Source organism: Cyclopterus lumpus, chromosome 20, assembly GCF_009769545.1.
Source record: "Cyclopterus lumpus isolate fCycLum1 chromosome 20, fCycLum1.pri, whole genome shotgun sequence".
Lineage (NCBI taxonomy): Eukaryota > Metazoa > Chordata > Actinopteri > Perciformes > Cyclopteridae > Cyclopterus > Cyclopterus lumpus.
In genome coordinates this window covers 10,235,914-10,254,946 of record NC_046985.1, presented here as the reverse complement: position 1 = coordinate 10,254,946, position 19,033 = coordinate 10,235,914, and the positions used below count along the sequence as shown (strand labels likewise).

General features: G+C 39.9%; 1 protein-coding gene across 2 annotated transcripts; it reads right to left on the bottom strand.

The window, feature by feature from the left end:
• Positions 1-1,050: 1,050 nt before the first annotated feature.
• On the bottom strand, positions 1,051-18,609 carry LOC117749442 (suppressor of cytokine signaling 6). 2 transcript variants are annotated; one of them, XR_004611712.1, is made up of 4 exons: positions 18,236-18,609; positions 17,581-17,650; positions 11,384-16,809; positions 1,051-2,050 (listed from the first exon to the last, which is right to left on the bottom strand). XR_004611712.1 is itself a non-coding variant. In XM_034559981.1 (3 exons), exon 3 carries the CDS (start codon positions 16,681-16,683, stop codon positions 15,073-15,075), a length of 1,611 nt encoding a protein of 536 aa, XP_034415872.1. In that variant the 5' UTR covers positions 16,684-16,809; positions 17,581-17,650; positions 18,236-18,609; the 3' UTR covers positions 11,376-15,072. The 2 variants fall into 2 exon arrangements, 1 of the variants encoding a protein (XP_034415872.1); XM_034559981.1 differs by lacking the exon at positions 1,051-2,050 and having other exon boundaries at positions 11,376-16,809.
• Positions 18,610-19,033: the final 424 nt, after the last annotated feature.

The window sequence follows — 19,033 nt, the reverse complement described above, 5'->3', positions numbered from 1 at the left end:
AGATGAAAGGAGACAAAGCAATCAGTATAGTTGATACAAACTATTTTAATAATTCCCTGTTGGTTCACTATGAGTGACACCTTTCACAGACATGTGGTCATGTGATCTATTCTTAATAAAGATATATTGATGACAGCTGCTTTAAAAGACAAACGTGAATAACTTCTGCACAGAACCAAACTTGCCTCAACCTCTGTTGTCTCCTTTATAGTTTAAGAGTAAACCTTGTCCAAAAGGGTAAATGATATATTAGTGACTCAGAGAAGGATGTCGGCACTGAGTGGATTGGTTGAAACAGGAGGGAGGGGTGGAGGGTGATGGTGGATGACAGGAGAACCAAGAACCCAGGGCTGGACAAGACTTCAGATGGATGTGGTCTTTGCTGCTCCTCCCTGTGGCTTGGTAGAGTTTTTATCAGCACTTCCTTATTCACTTTACCGATGATCCAACCTGGAGTTTGCTCATAAAGCAGCCACAGTGGAGCACTGTTGCTATGGACCCATCACAATGATGGACCCAAATGCACAATTCTGGCAAAGAGGGGGATGAAGTTTTAGATTTATTGTGAGGCCAGTTTCTCATTGTTTCTGGGAGCAGGCTTTATGAATAATAAAGAATTAATATCAAGATATGAAATGATTATAAATAATTCAATTATGACTTATAAACCCATACATTAGTATAAAAGAATGATGGTACTCAGTTTACGCCATAAGACACCATTAGTTTAACTAACAGAATGTAACATAAGATTTTTGACATCACCCAATTCCTGAAAAATAGGGAAAACTTCAAAATGTGATATTAATCAATTCAACCTTAATCTCAGGGTTACTGCCGAATTTTTCTCAAGGCGTACAGGGAGCTGTTATTTCATATACACACAAATCAAATGATCAAGTTCTTTATAAATGGAATATTTATTAACAGCACACTACAACTGCAATTACTTAGAGAAAATAAATGAATAAACGATAAAGATGAAGAATATAATGAACAGTACAATGAATAACAATGAAACACAAATAAATGAAAAGGATTGAAAGTGACCAGGTAGAATCAGTGACTCACATCATTGACTAAATAAATTGACTAAATAAATTGATTAAATAAATTCGTCGATTGACATTCTACATAAAATGTTGCTCAGAACTTTCAGCAACTGAGAGTTTGAGATGCACCAGGGCAGATTTTTAAGCACCTTTATATTATTTTTTATTTAAAAAAAGAAGTGGATGATTAGGTCTAAGATATTTCTATCTAACATTATTTTATTATGTGACATAAATGTTTCGTTTCGTTTCACCTGATGGCAGGTTGAGCTGCACGCAGAATGAATCGCACTTTTCCATCTCGCGGGATTCGGTTTTCTCTGATATCTTCGGAACCTGGTTGTCTCCTTTGTTGAAGTTCGGCTTGAACCGTTCTTCCTCGTCTCCATCTCTCTCACCGGGATGCTGAATCATCTTATCAGTCCAGATTAAAAGACACAGAGAGAAGTCCTCTCGTTGCCTTTTCTTCTTGAGAAAGTGTAGTTTTATGGAGGGCACCCATCTTGATTATTACTATATTATTATTATTATTATTATGTCACCTTATTTTTCCAAATGACTTGTTACTCGTTTTAATTGTTCCATATTTGAAATCGGTGCTATCTCAGCTGCAAAATGATACCAAATATGTTGATATACATTTTTATATGTATCTTCTTAGGCCTAGAATATTAAGGAAAGGTTTCTGTAACTAGTTTATTACACTTGGATGCTCTCTGTCCTCATGAATGTGAATGATCGTAAAGAAACACAAAGGTAGGGTCATAAAACCTTGTCGGGTCAGCCGTAACAGTTTGAGTGCGATGGTTGACCCAAAGCCCTATCTTGACCGGGCACATGCTAAATTGTGAGTCTCACTACTTAGTGCTCTAAGGGTCGTGAGACCAGTTCCTGAAAGCAGTTTATGAAGTCAGATTGTGTCGTAGACATTTCCATTTGATAATCTCTCGCTAGATGCCCGCTACACCAGACTGGAGCAGGGTGAGTAATGTGGGCAGCTGTGATTGCTCAAGGGGAGCAGACAGGGGAGGAAACAGACAAGAATTAGCGCAGGCCAACGAATACAAGGAAAACTCAACTTCCTAAACTTGGCCTGAGTATGGCCACCACAGTAGTTGAGATAACGACCTGGCAAAGAGTGGTTGACAAGCTGGGAAAGCTCTACTGCAAACTGAAGAAATGATCAGAATCAGGTGCGAATGCAGACAGGTATGGCCGATGAGCAGACCCGGAAGCATGGAGAGCCAGGACGACCACACCCACATCCAGACAGGGACAAGGAGAGACAGACAGGGAGGTGTTGGTGACACAGAGGAGAGGAGAACACAAGAAACATTAGGAAATAAGCAGGAGCACAGTCACGAATGTGATAAAACACAGATTTTTCTCACTCAGTTATTAAATTATCCTCATTGTTGATGTACTGCGCCAAACTTCTTTCGTCAACGCCCGTTAACTACCGCCTTTCAAGACTGCACTCTCACCTGTACATAAGTGTACGGTTGAATAGCAGGTTATATCAGAAAGTCTGCTGTAAATGTCTCTTTCCTGTTCTTGTCAGAGCGGCAGGGTACAGCCGCTTTGCAAATCCAGAATTTTTCGCTGTGCTTTTATATTTTTTTGAAAGCTCAATTTGAATAATAAGCTGAAGAGTGCTCTATTGTGTCTGCCATTCATAGTATCCATGAATCCATGAAAGTGATGAAGGGAAAGGAAACTTAAATGTCTATGAGTGACGTCTCTTAAAACCATTCCTCTTTGCTCGAATGAGACACACTGAATATGTAAACATGCTCCTCTATGAGTCACAGGTGCAATCACATTCAGTGCAGCACAGTGATAATTTGACCAGGTTAAAAACATGTAAACATATGTGGAATACAAATATCAGTGCCAATTCAAGGCTAAACAAGAACATTAAGCAGCATGTCATTTGTTTGCTCTGTTTAGATTCATTTAGCAAGAGATAGCTATCAACTCAGCGAAGTAGGTAGGATATATTTATTTCTTTTCACCTTTTATTTATTTATTTATATGTAGTTTTAAATACCACCCACGTCTGCTCCACATTTCTCTTGTCTCCTCACTCTAGTTGAGATCTAGGCGCTGCAGCATCGCAGCTGACAGTCTTCTTACCTTTGTGATTCATAGATCCAAAAGACTTACATATTTACGCCTCTATACATGGGTATATAGACATTTTAGGCCTAGCACAGGTTTCACATGTACAATGAGGGTGAAAAATTATTTCTCAATCTCTGACATAAACAAAAACACCTGCGATCGATGCCACAGGTTGGGATATCGTGATCGGGTCCAAATGGGGACTTTATAACGTACATTATGAAGCAGTTCTTAGTCTTTACAGAATGAACAAAACAAATGTCAGAGGCTTTTACATTTGAGACATTTAGGATCGTGTGACAGAATTCACAGGAAGTAATACTTATACAAATGTTGAAACAGTTGAGAAAGTTCTATTAAAAAGACTTTAATAGCACTCTGCTGAGCCGCAGTCAAAATAATGAGTAATCGTGATAGCTAATCATACCTGCAAGTTAAATCTCTTTTAGGCAGGCTGGGCTGGGTTGATTCATCTAAAACACAGAAACTGGGGGATTATGATTCTATTTGGGTCTCAGTGCTGAACCACAGAAACCTCGGTAGAGTCCAGGAGAGGCAGTCTGAACTGCAGCTTCCAAAAGCATAATAAATACACATAACACAGGAAAGGGGATATTCAAGTCAAAATATGATTCTGACCAAAAGCTCACAAATTATATTGATATATGTTTATGAAGAATCTTTTTTTACTTACTAACTTGAAGTAATTATTTCCGAAATACATGTGATAAATATATCACAGAAAATGTCGGTATTATTTTCATTTTATTCTCTGAAACAAAGGAAACTTATTTTTAGAACAGAATCAGAGCAGAATGACTTGCTGAACAAGGACCTCTATGGGTCACATTGTATAATGCAAAATCCCTGACTTGATTTGCACCGTTTGTGCTTTATAAATTACAGAAAAATGTGGATGCAATTTTAACAAACACAACACTTCTCATTTTCAAAATATGCATTTGTCATACCTGCAAATGCATGCTCATGATATGTATGACAAATTGGAGAATTTGTTAGAATTTAAGATCCATGAAAAATAAAATAAAAGCCATTTCCCATTACATGCGTATAGGTCACGTCCTGCTGTCCCTTGTACTCATGTCCTTACGGCTCACATCTTGTATGATAGAAATGATTCAGAACCGCCAATATCATCTTACACAGAGTGGAGGAAGCAGGGATAGTGAACATTAACCTTAGTTAAGCTGCTGTTTTTCTCCAGGGGATTTGGAAGGATTTTATTACTCAAAATTGAAAGGCACTCTTCAGTAGGAGGAGCAGACATGCAAACCAAAGCTACTTAGTCAAACCGACACACTACACTGGAAAATGTGTTTGGATGTTGTTGAAGTACAAAAAGCCAAACGGTTCTGAATGTGCTTTTCTTTGTATTTATGTTTTCCTTTTCTACTCATAAATTACATCACACAGCACAAAGGCCACTTCACGTCTCTTAAGGCTCTCACTCAAACAGAAAACACTGAGGCACCCTTTTCAGGAGCGCTCATTGTCCTCATCATGCTCAATCAGGGCAACGTTTAGTGGTTTTGATTCTGATTCAAGAGGCGGCGTTGACCTTTGAGACCTGAGCAAAGAAAGATGAAGGGCTTCGAAACAATAACGATTTAAAATGTGGAATAAAAAGGTTTAACTATTTGCTTTTGGGCGATGGAAATATTTTTTGAATCTATAGCTGTATGTGTATCTTAATGCAAGAGAGTTGTAAGTGCTGAGTCATAAATGCCCAAAACAAAACACCTCGGTTTTCCCTTTTATGCAAGACTATGTACTCAAATGAACTGTGAGCATGCCGTCAGCAAATGATGTTTCCTATCGAAGCTCACTCAAAGCATCTTAATTTGCAGTACGACGTTAAACAAACGTACACGTCGTGAGAGCACCAGACAGTTTGTGAGATGAATAAAGGAGCGTGTTCTTTTTTCTGAGCACATCCCTGTAGATCTGTCTAAAGACAGCTGTGGATATCTAACTGCCTTCCTCAAACAGCATTGTCTCAGTTATGCTTGAACCCGCTTCAATCGTCATTACTATTGCATGGCCTTTGGCCCTTTTTACTCATCAACACTGCATTGCATTATTTACAAACTGGAAACAATCGAAGGAGTGCTGAATTACAGGACTGGGAGTCAGCCATTAAAATCCTAATCCTGAATTATGAATGGGTATTTAATTTACCATGCCATGTTACATTAAGCACCTTTATATGGTGAGGTCATATTTAAGGGACTTGCCCTTCTCTCAGGCTGCTGTTTGTTTTTTGGAAGACGAGAAGAGGACAGATTCAGGACAAGACTTCTCTTTTTGACTTGTTCTGGGCAGACATTGGGCAAAGACATACTTGTAAAACCTAATGGGATTGAAGGATTTCTAGCCGGGGCTACGTAGCTGCAGGGAGCCCGAAAAAGCAGGGATGGGCTGACAGACAGACTCAATAAATGGCTCTTTCGAGACAACGTCAGTAAGATTAGCTGATAGAACCAGTGAGGAGATCATGTTAAGGTAACTCAAATGACCTGAGTCATGGTGCAGATAATAAAATGGGTCTTCCGCTACAAATTGATACTGATCGCATCCTACCTCTGACAGCTTTTGTTTTTCTGCGTCATGCTGGTATCTGACATTAAAGGGCTGATTAACAACCAAACATGAGTTGGAAATAACAAGAAATCAGCTTGTGAAGAGAGAGGCTCTCGTGCTGTATATCTACCTACAAGTGGTAGGCTCCAGCCAATACTCCTCCCAATTCCTTCAGTTTGGATCTGATTTTAAAATACTTCCCTGCAGGCCCACTTTCAAGCCAGCTACCCGTGTGCTTGTTCAGATTTACATCAATGTTAGAGATAAAGCCCGCTCCTCTGATCTCCTCCATCAGAAGGAAAAAAAGTGTGTACACAGAGGATAAACACTATATTTTAAAGGGCAGGCACAACCAAATAGAAAAAAAAATCATGTTTATCCCTCTTACTTCTTGTTGTACCTAGAGATATCCACTGCTGCTTTCTGACACCACTGTTATACCACAGAAGAGAATGGCTTTTTTGTTTGTGACGATCGAAGCATTGTCCAAGTTACTGTTGATGATTTATAGACCTCACTGTGGACATTGGCTCATCTAAATAGTTGCTAACAAGACTGCAAGTCTACAGCCTTGCTAGCATATCTGTAAGGCTGTAACTATAACACATACTTGGTGTCCAGCAGGTGTAATGTTTACCATGTGTACGGTCTTAGTTTAGAGTGTTAGCATGCTAATATTTGCTAATTAGCACTAAACACAGCGGAGGCTGATGGGAATGTCATACATTTTGCAGATATGTGCTCATAAACCAAATTATTTAAATTTGGAGGGGATTGCTTTGGAAAGTAATTACAATTCATCGTCTGGGGACCATGAATGTCTGTATTAAATTGCATTGTAATCCATCCAGTATAGCTGGACAAGTTATTTCAATAAAAAACTGAATGTTAGCCTCATGGTGGCCCAACGTAAAGCTGTGTTGTGGCTTAGCATGTTTAAAACCCACCAGGACATCAGTATCATCAATCATTTACCATTATATAGTATAGAAAAAAAGCTCTTAGCTCTTCCTGAGAAGTTGCCACTCTAATCTGATATGTTGATGTAAAGCAGCAGAATTAGCATGCATATCAGTGCTAAATGCAGCTGTCCTGAAGCTGTGACTAAATTGGTGAAATCTATGAGCCTCACTGTCCCATAGAGTAAAAATGATGGATACCCATTTTACTGAAAATATTACATCCAAGAAGATACATTACAACTCTGGCTTTATTGTGTGGTAAAATGGAATGAAATACAGAACTGATAACGGCATATGTAGAGAGCTACAATGGACTGAGGCTCAAAAAGTACGTCACCACGTTCGCTGTGTGGCAGGCAGACCTAGAGGTATGGACTGGGAGATTGAGCTCATTATTGCACCAGAGGTTCAGAAGGCCCTGAGCTTCTGCAACCAACACATTTAGTGCTGCAGGAGAAAGGATGAGGGAAGAATATTAGCAGGACTGAAGGGCAGGGTGGGGCCCTGCTGAGTTACGCACACTCAGAGATGGTTAATTGCCTTGCAACATCTCAGTTGAGGGAGCACTTGTGGGTCAATCGCAGTTCAAAGAGTTGGGAGTATAGACTGCAATTCAATCAAGTACAAAATGACGGCAGTTTGGTCCTTGACCCATAACTGATTGAAGGCAGGTTTGTCATTAATTACACATTGTTCATATTCTTCTGGTTGTGGCTCTTTTATATTCTTAGGTAATATGGATGGTTATTTTCCACTTCCAGCTGCCAAGTGAATTTAAACCAGCCTTGTACTGTGTGAGCTTTATGTAAAGCTCTATTGTTTTGGATGCAGTGTGCAGCCCATTGAGAGCCGAGAGCAGCAAGGTAAGGTAGCCCATACTGCTGTGTTGGCTGTACTTGCTCAGATCTACAGGGGAACTCCATTCCTCGTTAAACGACAAACCGCCACCTGTTCTCATTTCATCTCTCTCGTCCTCGCTGTGCCTCTTGGACCACTGGTGAAGGGCAGACAACCAGGTACTCCTTGAGGAATGGAGGCAAGTTTCCCATTCAAAACATTTCCTATCCATTTCCTGATGGCCGCCACCTGTTCACTACCCCCCCCCTCCCCTTCCCACCACCACACCAAACCACACCACATCCACACACACCTCGCTCCTGTGTGAGGGATGGGCCGATTGCTGGGGGATGAGTGGATTGTCACCGTCACAGGGGGCAAAGGAGGAAAGAAGGTGGGTACCCTGTGTTACTGGATGGCCTGCAAGTTCCAGATGTCACTCTTTTAATGACATAATTATGATCGTCTTACGACTCCCCTTGGCCTTCAGTCTGTACTGGAAACTATGCACATTGCACAGGCACACGTAGACACTTAAACATGCATAGTTCCTGCATATTGTTATGTGCAATTCATATTTATAATGCTGTCTTTCTGAAACATAGTCTGTAGGAAGTTAATTTATATTCCCTCCTGCTGTCAAATAATATGACAAAGAACAGCATGATAGTTGAAATAAAATTATATATCAAATCGGATGAAAAGTGAAGCACGAAAGAGCCTCACAAAAGGATTTATCTTCATGACAGCTTATCAATCACATATCAAACTGGCCAGCTTCTTCTTTGCTGACACCCTGGAGCTGAGGCCATCTGGATTGGCCATTTTCTGGTCATTAACCATGCCCACTTCTTAAGAATCCTGAAGTACTTGCTTATTTCTGAAAGAGAGACTGAGACTGGTAACTCTGCGTTCACAGTTTGAAACACTTGGTTTGTTAAATTCTATCTTTGCTTGGTGTGGGAGAGACGTTGCTTTTGGAAGAGGACCATGATGAAAGGCATTTTGATCTGGAGGCATACAGCCCAACAGTGTGAGACACACAAAGTGGGAGCTACCAAGCTGAATTTCAACAAACATGCACTCCACGAATACATGGGAAACTGTGAAGAATGATCACAATGAATACCACGATGAGCTGTTGTTTCAGTGGAGACCTGATAATGATGAAGGCAGTCCCTTCTCTAACAGGGCTAATTGGGGTTCAGAGGCATCTAATGCATGATAGATGGAGAAGGAGAGGGTCTCAGTGGTGTATGGCACCGCTGGAACGAGATCACAGGCATTAATAGAGCTGAGCCTTTCACTCTGGGCTGAAAGACATCTGTTGCCAGCAGGTGACTTCGGCTTTATCATTACCAGCTAGACCCACCGATGTTTTCCTGGCGTGACAATTTAAAGCGATATATATGTTTGCTGGCTAATTCAAGCTGTCAACATCATCCCTGTTTGTACGTGAAAAATGGATACACCATGCAGTGCACCAGATGGCAGGAATGGATCATCAATCTGGGACAGCAGACATTTGATGGATGGATTCTCCAGAGTAAACAGATTCAAACTAAGAACCACACTGAGAAGAAATTTGCTCACAAATGAGAGACTTTTGTGTCGACATTATGCACTGAAAGATGCTGTTTTCGACTATTCATGTATTTGACTTACAGGCACAATAAAAAATCCAAATGGAAACAAGCAGCAGTCCCACCGCCAAAAATTTAAAAAAGCAGACAACTGGAATCTGCTATTACTCCCAGATTGATTATTTTTAATAGAAGGACTAACACTATTCAAGAAGGTCAGATGTCTACAGGGTTCAATGCTATAATCAATATTTTCACAATAACAATGTATCAAATTACAATGCAAACAGGGCTCGTAGTGATACATCTACAGAGAGTTAATCTCTAAATCTGCAGCTCCTTTTCGCTTATTGAGCTTCATAACAAGTTTCCGCTTATTGTTAAGCTGTCTGACCCGCAACTTCCCTGTTTAGGTTTACTGTCAGTACTCTCCTTAAGTCTTTTTCTGCCAAAGAAGCCAGCTGTTTTCAGCAAAGAAAAAACGCTTTTAAAAACAACTGCACACTTTGTGCACACCACCAGACCATTGGTGAACAGAGGAGCAATTTATATTAATAAACCTCATTTATACAACACTTTTCAAAACAGTTATAAAGTGCTGTACATGGTTGAAATGAGACCGCAATGAAATCAAATCTGATAAATATAATATATATAAATGTAACTGTTTCTTTATTTAGCAGCTAAATTGACAGTTATAGTTACATAATTACAATTCGATGAGGAGATCTTACCTTCCTATGCCTGAAATGATAAATATGAAGCTGAAGCTGGTAGCAGGTTAGCTTAGCTTACCATGGAGACTGAAGATGGGGGGAAACAGACAACATGACTCTCTCCAAAGGTAACAAAATATACATATGATCACCTCTTATGTATCTAATAAAAACAATATATATTGTATGTTTAATTTGTACAAAAGAAATGTCAAAACAGAAATGTAATAAGTAAACAGTGTTTCATAGGGTGATATGTGTGTATAGCCGTGTTCAGTAAATTCCTGAAGTCCTGTTGTCTCCCTGCAAAACCACAACTTGTTGTTTTTACACTTTGTTAATTCTACGGAATAAATTATTTGATGTAACGTTTGGACAGAGCCAGACAAGATTTTTCAACTTGTTTCCAGTCTTTATGATAACTATGCTAACTGGCGGCAGCTTCATATGTAAAGGGACAGAGTGGTATCAATACTAAACCAGCTCTTGGCAAGAAAGTCTGTTGATATTTCCCAAAATGTTTCAAATGCAATCTTGTAAAAACCCGACACTACCTTGGTGCAATTTTCCTATTCAAATTGCTGTTTCCAAAACTAACAATATTTCAGTATATAGCTGTTAATACTATTTTTGTTTTTGTTGCATTACAACTTGCACAAAAAGTGCTGAGCAGATCTTGTCAATAGATGGGCCACATGGGTGAGTGGATTCATTAATTGTGCCACAACTTCCAGTTTTTGTGTCTTGGTAATTGCACCAAAAAAAAAATGTAAACATATGTACATAACAATCAGGAAGGGGCTCTTATCAAAAAGCATTCCTAAATCCCAGAGTACAGTATGCCAGGCCAAACAGTGCATGTCATATTCAAGCACATAAATCATTAATGAGACTTAAACTGAGGTGGAAAAATAAACTTGAATTTCTGTTGATTTTATCAAGATTTTCCCGTTTGCTGAAACAGCAGCAGATTTGACATTTTTGTCACCTGACAACTTCCCTTCAAAGACAAGAGAAAGACTCTTAAGCCGGCAACATCCTAGCTACGAAGTGGCAGAGAGAGCCGGATGAATATTACAATGTTTGCAGATTCAAACCTGCTGAGATGGCGTGCCACATCTTGACAAGTTGCACTCTCCCAAGCAAAATAAAATCGCTTCCACTTAATTCAGAGTATAAACAGTTTGAAAAGCTGCAAATTTAAAAAAGAAAACGGGGGGGGGGGGGGGGGGGGGGGAGTAACAGTGGAAGGCGGAGACGAGTCCTTTTATGACGGCGGCATCTCCATATGACATGCGACCACCAGTCTGTGCCATGAATAAATCATCCTGAACCGGGCAGAGTAAACAGTTGTGTATCTTCACCTCAGATGCCTGGAGAGGCCTGTCAGACACAGTAGTTAACAAAGCCTACCTCCTCATCATGATGCAGACTGTATTTCAGCAAACCTGTCACCCATTACCCCCCCGCCCCCGATCATCTCCTCCCTCCTCAACGCAGGAACTCACCCATGTTTCTCCAGACGACGAAGTTAAAGCGAGGATGGTGGCAATGCTGCTAATCTTCCCCCAGAGTCTCCCCTTCACTCGGTTGCATTTAAAGACTGCCTGGATGGTCTCTGTAAATTAGGCAACCAACGCTCTGGAACGAGCTGCCAATTTGTACCCACTGTGGAGAGAATCATTGACACCTCAATGGTTTTATCTATTAACACAACTGCAAGCATGATCAGGCTGTGTCAAGAGCATCAGTGTGTCCAAGCCATGGCATGAACTCTGCATGCGAGGGGCTCAATCTAGTCCAACGACAGTAATGATTTCACAAAATCATTTCATGTGAGAAACACACAAAGTGTACAAAGATTTTTTTTTTTTTTTTTAGAATATAGTTTTTTTTGTTTTTATTTATAATTTATAATTGGCAGATACAAAAAACTCTTGAGCTGTATCCAAAGTGTGCAATAAATCACTGTTGATTTTTTTCCAAAGGAAAAATACAAAAAGACCATCTACTTTGGAAAGTTGACAGTTGACAACCAATGTAAACTGGAGTGAACTGGTAATTCTACAAAGGGTTTGCTAATCGCTACTAATGCTCTTTTAACCGACTACTGTTGTTAAATCTGCTTTGCTCTCCCAAGAGTAAAACCAAAGTCAATATGTTTAAATACATCTACATTGGTGACATTCTATTTCCCCGTTGTTAAATACAAGAAAAGGCAATCATATCCGTAAGCAGCACAAATGTGTAAAAACACATTAAAATGAAATACGAGTTTACAAATTGTACCAAGATGTTCATGTGAGAGAGGGTAAACAAAGAAAGTAAGGGGGGGCATTCTAAAACATAGTGTTGTAAACAATCACCTTCACTCACGGAGATGCACAAAAAGAAAACGGAGCTTGTTAAGTGCTAAACAGCTGTTATTAATTCAAAATGCTTCAGCAGTCTCAACAAGCATCAACTTCTGGAATCAAACATTGAAGGCAATAATGCTTAATAATTAACTAAATAGGTATTGAAATGTCACAGAAGCAACACCATATGAAACTGGCTCCTGCGCAGCAAACTGGTGACAAATTGTAAATTAAAATGGAAATGCAATTAAAAGAACATTGTATTAAAAAAAACTAACATTTTACTTTCACATTTCAACTGAAACAAATACACCCCCCCCCCCCCCCCCCCAAAAAAAAGTTTAAAATGTACATCCACGTTCTTGCCATGATCCAATTCCTTGACAGTCCATGAGCATTAGCAGAGGCGTTGATATGATGCTGGTGCCCTCCCCTTTATATCCCACAGATATGACAAAAACAAAACAATCTTGTTTCAATCTAAACAGTTATATGAACACACAAGGACAAATGTGTGACTTTAATTCTTTTTTTAACACTGCCATCTGAAGGAGAACTCTAGGCAGGAGAGGACCCAAAGCATGACAACGGAGAATATTCAAGTGCAAAAAATGTGACAACGTTGTTCTTATGATTCTCATGCTTTCTGAAACTGGTCTGCAAAATGGATACCTCAAACAAGCGTACATTCCTTTTGTACAGCCCCATCCCCCAGATGGCAAATGTCACAAAATAAACTCACATAAGGATTCTAAAAAGAAAATACATTTCTTGTACACAGAATGTCCAGCCAATGTTTGTGACAGATACGTGTCCCTCTACACAGCCAAACACACAACCTAGATCCTTCATTCCTATACAACTCAAAGGTTTAAGCTTTAAGATGCTAAGTCTTTAAACATGCAACACCATTCAATGTTCCTATCTAATTTCTGCTGTGCTCGATTCATGGTAACTTCCTCAGACACCGACATTTCCAGAGAACTAAAACTATGCGCTAACGACCTACCAAAGCTGTCCGAGACCATTTTCCAAATACCTTTTAAAGGACACTGATGTCGAAAAAGCTGCTCATTCATAATGTGAAAACACAATTCCCTGTCAAAGTATCCATATAAAGCACTTGCGTAGCTTACTGTGTGCTCTTCCCTTTACTCTGGCACAAGCAGTCAAGTAGAGACAATATGTGGGGGAGTGCAGCTCTGTGGGGACAATGTGAATAAGCAATGGTGAAATGTTTTTGTTTTTTTGCAAATGTCCTTGAAACCTATATGACACTAATGGTGCCATGCAGCTGTGATGCAACGAGACCGTGGCATCACTCCCATATGGCGAGGAGGACTTAACCCTGGCTTTCCCAAATCCTTTTACCTAAGCTCACACATTTTCTTGGCTGCTTTTGATGTGGGTCCAGCTCATTACAACTGACTAGATGTCTGTTGGTCAGTTGCAGGATAACGGAGGGCAGTTTTCTTTATTTGTTAGCGGCCTAAGGTAAATGGAATTGTGCATTAAACAGCTTTTTGCTCAGTTACGCTTAATTACACTTTAACCAGAACGTCCCCTCTCATTTAGAGTAACTCTACGTTGCCCTTAATTGACCACTGTTACTACATGCAGATACAAGCATTACAGATAGTGACTAAGTTGTTAGGCCTGAGCTGCGGTGCAGTTTTTGTAAGATTCCTAATGCAGAAACATTTAACGATTAATGGTAATACTTCAAAAAGGTTTATACATCATCTTGATGCCGTTTTACAAACAGCACATTAAAATCCAGCATCGTCAGTACCTTTAGGCTTGCATGTTGTATAAAGGCTACATGCAGCCATACTATTTAAAGTTACTCTTACCAAACAAGCCTTCTCACAGATCAGCACATTTGGGGCATCTTTTGCAACATGTTCATTTTGTGGGCCTGGTTTTTTATTGATATGGTTTTGTGGTTAGTGTTTCATCTTTTGTTTGACCAATAAGCATCCATGTCTATTAATGGCCATGTTTATACAAATTAAAAGCAGGAAACATGACGATATAAAGGCTGCACCAGGCTGAGCATACTGAAGCACAACTGTATTTGAAGAAAGACAGTTGTAACTTGAGTCAGCGACTACCTGTGGAAGAAACTGCATCCACTGGACAAGTAGATACGTTTGTAAATTAGAAAAAAAAAAAAACTGAAACTCATAGATTGGCCATCATCACTCGTTGTTGGGCGATGAAGCCTCGCCTTGCTATTCGACGAATTGCATAGAATGAATGCAAAACTATGTTCTAATTTGTAGTTTGGAAAAAGATGGCTAATGTTGCACAATTTGACAAGTAACACAAAGCAAAAGATGATCAAAATAGGTCAATCTGCAGAAATGTTGACATTTGATTTTAAAATCGTCATTGTAGCAATACTTTTTCATCTTTTAAAAGTACAATTTGGTGAATAAAAATTAAAATAATTTTGAAATTCAGATTACGTTTTTTTCCCCGTACAGGCTCAACTTTAAAGGAGATGGCAATTCTTTGAAAATCTGCTCTATTTGCACAGCTGGATGTTACACTACACTAATGTCTGCACAGCTAAGACAATTTGGCTGTATCCCTATTCTATACTTCTGCAATAGATTATGTGCTTGCCTATGTTTCTGGAAGTAGAGCCTCCTAAAATCAGCGGAAAAACCCATTACAATGGAATGGAGGACTTAACAGTGACAGAGTCACGTGGACACAAATCAAGAGCCACCGGAACCAATCATCTCAAAACTGTGGTTGTCTGTAAACCTTGTTTAAATCTCTTAACTGAACACAAAAGTGCAAATTGCTACCACTGTCTTATCTCTGTGTCCTCAGTAGTGCTTCTCTTGCAGATAATCTTTCATCTTGTTAGGTAAGGGCAGTTTCTGGATCAGATCTATCCTTGTGTATTGTCTAATGACAAAGCGACAGAGATACTGCAGGGAGCGCACTTGCATAAACCGAGATACTGGGTTGGTTAGTCTGACAGGGTAGGTTGCAGACCCTGGTAAGCGAGACCTGGAATAGCAAAAAGCTCCATTCTCTGAGTCTCTGATAGAGTGTTCAATTAAGTCAACGATGGATGTGTGTCCCTCCACATCAGGCTGCTCATAGAAGCTGAAGCGTCCATTGGAGTGTTCAATGCGTGTGTGGAGGGTTTTGCCCTGTGACCTGAAACTCAGGCTGAGCAGGTACCTGTCATCTGAGCTGTCTCTGACCAGGAATGAGCCATCAGCCAAGTTGATCAGCTTTTCCTCTGCCTCCCAGCGTGTGATGGGGCCCCAGTACCAGCCCTGCCTCGCCAGCTTCTTCAGCTCCTCTGTCAGACTGGTGACGACCATGGGCCCGCTGTTCTGCACTGATTCGTACACCCGACTGACCCCAGGAGCTGTATTTGGGTCAAAGTTGAGGTGGTGTCTTACCCTCTCAGCTACCTGGCTGTCTAAAGAACTAAACCCTGAAAAAGTCCTTGGAATACGCCCATTACTCATCATGGGCGGCAGGAGTGGAAAGAGGGGAGGTGGGACCTCTACTCGAGAACTTTGGAGCATCACACCAGCAGAACCAATGAAAAGACTATTAACTGAGGTTTCCATGAAGAGATCTGGAGGCATCCCACAAACCAGTTCATGTTCCTCTTGTCCCTGGTCTGTGTGGAGGGACGCATTGTCTGCTTCAGTCACCACCTCCATAGGAGAGGAGCTATCCAGGCAGAAAGAGTGGGACCCTTCTGGGTACATTCCCTCATCTAAAGGCATTGTGTACTGGATGTAGTCCTGGGGAGTCAACCCCAGCACCACAGGCACATCATTTTCATCGATATTTAGATGCAGCTCCCCGTTTTGTGGCTGTTGGATATTCTTTAAGGATTCTGCTTGGTCCTGAAAGAGCCCTTCCATTTGAAAATCATGAAATTCTTTCCGGACACCATTTAAGTTGGGACTTGGGCTGGGAGAGTGAACCATGGCTTTAACTTTTACCTCCATCTTGATACATGCTTCATCAGAGTTTACTGAGCGCAGAGGCCACGGTGAAGGGCTATAATGGTGACTACGTAGGGACACAGATCTAAGGGGTCTCTGGGCTTTCACCTCATTGAAGCTGATGGGCACAGAAGAGGATGAGAAGGTGTCATCATCATCCGCTGAGCCTATGGCAGATGAGCTGCCTTTTACTTTTGCCTTCTGCTTAGCAGACAGTCTCCTTTTTAGTGATCCCATCAGGCTCTCACTCTTTGAGCGGCTCTTATTCTGGCCTCCTTTGTCCTCTTCACTACCAAGGTCACACCCAGATAGCTCTTTGGTGTAGCAGCCCCCAAACAGTGACTCTTCCTTTGAAAAATCCGTTGTCACCGAGGGCTGCTGGAGCATGACAAAGTCCCCCTCCTCTTTGCCCTTTATGCTTAGGGACTTGCGGATGGTCTTAAGGCTTATCTTCTTCATTCTGACAGGCCCTCCAAAGTGGGGGCATGGGTTGGCTCTCCTGGTATCCTGATGAAAGTATTATCCACAGTGTCCCCCCATCAGGCCGCACGAAACAAGTCATACATACAGTGGAGCCATTAAACCCTGTAGAAAGAACAAACACAAAATATTATTGATATTAAATTATAATATGTATCATATATAACTATAAAAATATGTAATTGACCAACAGTACAGCACATTACAGTTCATTAGTGCAGCAATTTCTCAGACAGTCAAAAACATAAAGACATTCAGTTTTTTGTCACATAAGACAGAATAAAGCAGCAACCTGAAAATGTTTCGCATTTTAGCTTTAAAATGAAGAGATTACGCGATCATTCATTTTCTTATTGTTTCAGCTCTAAACTGTAATCCCAGCACTATAGATTTGTAATAAAACAATGACTATACGTGCCATATTTAATGTCTGGTTACAAATCCTTTGTTTCATCGCCTGTTTGAAGTCTATGATCAACAAACATTAAAAGATGCTTATTACTTTCCCAGGTTATATTCTGCTAGACTTGTGCCGTTTGCCCTTACAACTCATTTGGTTGTTTTGGCTGTGTCTTTAGGATCACTGGCCTGCAGCATTGTTTACTATGGAACATACTAACAGCCGTATAACTAAAGGCCAGGACATATACAACAGTCAGTCTGACATTTAAAATAATTTGCTAGGCTGTACAGCCAACCAATAGAAAATATATCCTGGTTCCAAAAGGAAATGCCAATTCTGTAATGTAATCCATTAATATATTAAATTAACAAAAATAATGTATTAAAACAAAATGTATCTAGAGACATGTGCTACTTAGACTCAAGCTAAATAAAGCAGCTTGATATATAGACAGCTGCAATCTGATTACTCACCATTATGTGCAGGAAAATGGTGACTCAGTTGGATGGGTCAAGTTCCACTTCCACCACCTTTCATTTGATGCTATGAAAAACAAAGCCTGTTCATTTGAGAAGTGTTTGGTTTACACTTGATTATATACGATAATAACACACAATATGCAATACAATATATATATACAAATAAATATATATATATATATATATATATATATATATATAAATATATATATATATAAATATATATATATATATATATATATATATATATATATATTTATATATATATATATAATAACACAAACAGCATGTATAAGTAAAGTCAACGTTAGCTAGGTATGTCCTGACCTGGTCAGGCCTACCGTCACAACAGCATGCCTTTAGCTTAGCTACGCATGTCGGGTTCTGACTTTAATGACAATATTCTGACACTGTCTGCACAACTACGATATAATAAGCAGCTACCGTTACACTTTAAACACTAAGACCACGAGAAACGATATGGTTAAGCGATACAAATTGTCATTTTAACAGATATTGGTTGCTTATATGCTAACGTCAAATAGCTAACATGCTGTTAGTTCGGTTAGTTTGTTAGCATGCCTACTTTCCAGGCAAATCTGTAAACATGTAACTATACATCTATATGCACATTATAATAATCTCCTACCCGATCACTTCTGCGTGTCGCACTAGGCAAAATAACCCAGAAGGGATGGCATCTCTCTTGCACAACACGTTCATGAAAGGTTCGCTTCTTCACAACTGTTGGCTAACGTTAGCTTTGGCTAATATCAGCTAACATAAGTCAATCAGCTAGCTTTGTGAGCGTTTGCTGTCGAAAACATTACCGCCAGCCTCCCTCCAGTCAACTACTGCGCCCACAGCGAGAGTGTATCGCGTTATTGTGGCCGAGTTTTGGTTCCTTCCTAAACGTGTACATGTCCGACTGGAATGACACAGTAAGGTGACATCTTTCTGTCTAGGTTGGCTAACACTTTGTAGCTGACGGCCTCTTCCTTTCTTCCTTTGTTGCCTGTTGAATTGTGGGAGCAGAATGAGATGCAGCGAATCAGCAGCTACAGCCAGTGTTTACGTCCCAGAGGCAGAGCAACACAAACACTTCGTGTATATTTTTTTAACTAAATAAATGGGGGTGTGGAGGGGGAATACAAAATGATCATACCAAAGCATTAAAAAACAGTTTAACTTAATCTGCAAATTATTTGATTTATAACCAAAAAAAAGACCTAATATGTGTCGTGCTTTTTTAATGTCACATAATGTTTGGAGACCTGTGGTTGGAATGTTGTTTTGTAATTAAAGTGGTAATCTCGAAGGTTTTCACTGAAATAAATATATGCTAAATCCCTATCTATCTGTATATATTTGCAGTATTAGCCTACGAACTGGGTGTTAACAATGAGGTATTACCTTTTTCTCCATTTTTCTCCACACAAAAAAATAG